The 3,820-nt window shown below is 37.3% G+C and overlaps 1 protein-coding gene across 3 annotated transcripts in view; it reads left to right on the top strand.

The window, feature by feature from the left end:
- Nucleotides 1–3,820, top strand: part of tdrd12 (tudor domain containing 12) — a 56,188-nt gene that overhangs the window by 3,257 nt on the left and 49,111 nt on the right. For all 3 annotated transcript variants that reach the window (XM_025002573.2, XM_025002574.2, XM_025002572.2), the window contains exons 3-4: nt 1,001–1,165; nt 2,472–2,608. In XM_025002573.2, the coding sequence (XP_024858341.1) occupies nt 1,001–1,165; nt 2,472–2,608 (302 nt within the window). The remainder of the gene's footprint in view (nt 1–1,000; nt 1,166–2,471; nt 2,609–3,820) is intronic.

The raw sequence follows: 3,820 nt of genomic DNA, 5'->3' as shown, positions 1-3,820 counted from the left end.
GCTGATTTCTTCTTTTAACATTGTGAAGCTCTACTTAGAACCTTCTTAAGATCCAAGAGTGCAAAATGCAAATTCTTGTAATTTTTTGACTGGTCTTAAGATTTTGATCAGGAGTGTATATTAAAAACTATAGTTGTTTATTGGTTTTAGTAAAAAAAAAAAAAATTGCAACTTTTAGGAAAATGCCCCATGAAATCAGGCATTTTAGCCCGCAACAATCACATAAAATGCCTGCGAAATCCTGGAGGGATTGAATAAGGTTTATTGGCAAGAAGTATTGTTACAACAAAGGGAATAACTGACCAAACACAAATATCCTTACTTTTGTGCTGTGTTTATTAAGGCAGGGGACATTTAAAGTCATCAAGAGCTTGAGTTTTGGTCACAGCCTGTGGGCGTGACTCCACCTCAAACGTTGACTCTTGTCAAAAACATAACACAGAGCGTCTGCTCTGCACCTAAATCCACATGTTTGATCAAAGTCCAGTACTCGCACTACATGTGGGTATTATGTCATTTCCTTAGCCCCGCCTACTGAGAGCAGGAAGCTGCATGTTTTATTCATGGCCCTTGTTCTCATACCTGCTTCATCATATTAACTTCAAACTTTAACAAATAGCAGATTGCAAGGTGATGTTCCTTCTTGTTGTTTTCCACATTTTGAATTATAGTCCCCGTTTAGGAAACATTTTTGCCTTTTCCAGCCCTTCCATTTGAACAACCACCTCCAAGACAATTAGGAGGGGTTTTTGTGTCGGGCTAGCTGCACTTAGTGCAACACAGCAGGATTGTCGAGGCGAAGGCCGTTCATTGCTGCTTGCAGCTGCAATTTTTTGTATGTTTGGTTGTGAAAATGACATTTAGTTTTTCTTGACTTTATTTCTGTAGACATAATGTTTAATAAGTGTTTAATTGAGGACTGTATAAAATGTAAAAAGGCATGATTTTACAATAATGTGACTGTGTTGCACCTTAACAACATGTCCTGTGGTCTCTGAAGGTGGAGAGCCCATCTTGCCTGTGGGGTCGGGTTGTTTGGGGTCCTGGTGGTGTTGCGGGGACCAAGGACCATTACGACACCCTCCAGGCTCAGATGAACCTTTTCTACCATGACGTTACTCAGGACTTGAGCAGGCTGAAGCCCGCGTTGTTAGAGGAGGGGCAGGTATGCTAACACCGTGTCATTTGTAGTGGTGTAACAAGACACTCATTTCCCGGGACAGGGAAAGGATACTGTCCTCGAGACCGAGATGAGGCAAGATTTCAACAAAATTTTTAAAGAAGCTTTTTTTTTTTTACAAACTTAACCTGACTGGTATCTCACCTGTTTGATTTCTCATCAGTCTTTTCAGACCTTAGAATGGTTCTTCAACTATACATGACCTTCTAACTTCTCATTAAAGTAGCTGTGTGACCTTTAAACTCAGGGAGGTCTAACTTATGGAGCCAAAGTTAAAAGTATGGTCAAGGGAGGAATGTTTTTCGAAACAACAAAATAATAAGAATAATTTTGCCATGTTTTTCAGATTTTCTTTCTCTAAATATTTATACAGAAATGTGAAATTAACCTTTTTGATCAGTTTACTTGAAAGTTTTTAAATAAATAATTGTATTAATTTCTTTGAATGGGAGAGAAAACTCTTGTCTCAGTGCTCAAAGTTCAGTTTACTGACATGATAAGACTGTTTGTTGGTTCATTGTTGCTCAGGCTTGTTGAAGAAGTTGATGGTTGTTGTTGCACTTGGAGGACATCAGAAAAAACTCAGTCCTGTTGTAGCCTAGGTCAGTCAGTGAGACTCAGCTGACTTTTAGGCTGTGAGAAGGTTGGTAATCCAGCGGTTTCTTTCATTAAAATCCAAACCAGAGAAACATTGCTTCTTCGGCATCTCCCAGGATGAGCGAGAATATAACGTCTACAGATGGCTATAAACCCGCTCATTAGAGATGTTTGTTTGATCTAAAACAACCAATGAGAAGCCGGCATACATGCAGTTATTCTTCCAAACATTGTCTGGGGTGATAGAGAAAGCTAATGAAAAGCTAACCTAATATTATGCTTCAGTCCACTTCTCTCAACCGCTGTTATCAGGGAACATAAATCCAAAACTGTGTGTAACCAAAAGTACACACTGCTTCCAAGGAGAGAAGAAAACCACTTATCAGAACAGGAGCAGAAATTATACAGACTACCTAAATGATGTTGGTGTTTCAGGTTTTAGAATTTAATCTGTAATTAAAGACTTCACAACAGTGTTTCTGCTCATCATATGGGAGGATTCCTGCTGAAACTCAATTCAGTCGAAGTGACAATGTCCGAACTGTCCCAGTTTGAGTAGTACATGTACCGTTCCATCCCTTACAATCTAGCAATATACCAAGTTCTAGTTATGTTTTGTTCTTAACCTAACGCCCCAATGCTCTTCCTTAAACTTGACAACTGGTGACTTGTGTGGTGTCTCTTTTCCTCTCAGGCGTATGTGGTGTACTGGGCAGTGAAGAAGTCATGGTGTCGTGCTGTGATGGAATCTGTCATCATCGACTCCATTTCCTGTCAGGCGCTCTGCCTCCTGGTCGACTATGGAGAACGGATCGTGATCTCCTCAGACCAGTAAGAAGAGAACAGCATCTCTAAAAAGAAGTGTCTTTAGAGTTCAGCATGGTTTAGGTTTTTTTTTTTACCTAATAGTAGACTGTTAAACAATATATTTGGTAAAGTATAGGCAAGGGCTGGTGTGAGATTTTAATGGTATGATAACCTTGAGCAAAAAATATCATTTTCTTGGTATTAAGGTATTAAAGCCTTAATTCAAAAATGTACATCATGATTTATTTGCTTCATAAAGATTGTTTTATAGGTATAAATGTATGGTAATAAATAAAATATTTATAATTCTTTTAATTTTAATGCATATATAAATGAGGAGGCTAAGAACTCAAGTGAACATACTGACAGTTTTTGTAAAATCTCAGCTTTTTACCAATTTTAAACCTATTTATGATCAACATTTTTCTTTACATTTATTTATGATGATATATGGATTAAGACTGAAATTTTAATTTAATCACGAGTATTGAGAATAAATTTTAAATTTGAATGTCATACATTCTAGTGTCAGTGAAAACACCAGAGACAAATGGCTGCTCTTTACTTTTATAGTTTATTATAACTCTGAAGTAGTTGTATCTTTATTCCTCCTCTGTTTCTCTGCTCTTTGTCAAATAACTTTGAGAGCCTGATAAGCAGATGTTAGGAATTAATTAGCTGGTTATTAGCCTCAGTAGTAAACCTGCAGTCAGCTAACTAACAACATCTTTGTTTTTTAAAAGCATAATAGTTTAGAGGAGTTCCTCTATCGGCTTCTGTACACAACTGAGTAATGGCTCGGAGTAGTGCTGGGCGATATGGAAAAAATCCTATATCACGATATGGATAATTTTATATCACAATAACAATATATATCACGATATACCCCAAGTTATTCTCTGAAAAATATGGAAAAAAAATCTAATTTCTTACCTTTTTCAAGCTTTATTTCGAAGTGACATTTAACTGAACTTCCACAAATGAGATCTGCTGCATTTTAGTGCCGCAATATATATGTACCTGTTACGACGTAACAATATCAAATGACAACAGACTCCATTATCTTCGGCCGGCTATAGTTTCACTTTTCGAAACTTTCCCCGGCTCTTTTACAACTTGCTTGACCTTGCACTTTTTGGATTGTTAAATATTCTTTTTCGTGTTTCTTCTTTAAGTGATAGAAGAGGTTTGTTGTGTTGGCGTCAGATGAGAAAACAGTCTCATAGCAGAGTTAGC

Source organism: Kryptolebias marmoratus, linkage group LG11 (assembly GCF_001649575.2).
Source record: "Kryptolebias marmoratus isolate JLee-2015 linkage group LG11, ASM164957v2, whole genome shotgun sequence".
Lineage (NCBI taxonomy): Eukaryota > Metazoa > Chordata > Actinopteri > Cyprinodontiformes > Rivulidae > Kryptolebias > Kryptolebias marmoratus.
The sequence above is the reverse complement of the archived record's forward strand: the minus strand, read 5'-3'. Positions and strand labels throughout refer to the sequence as shown.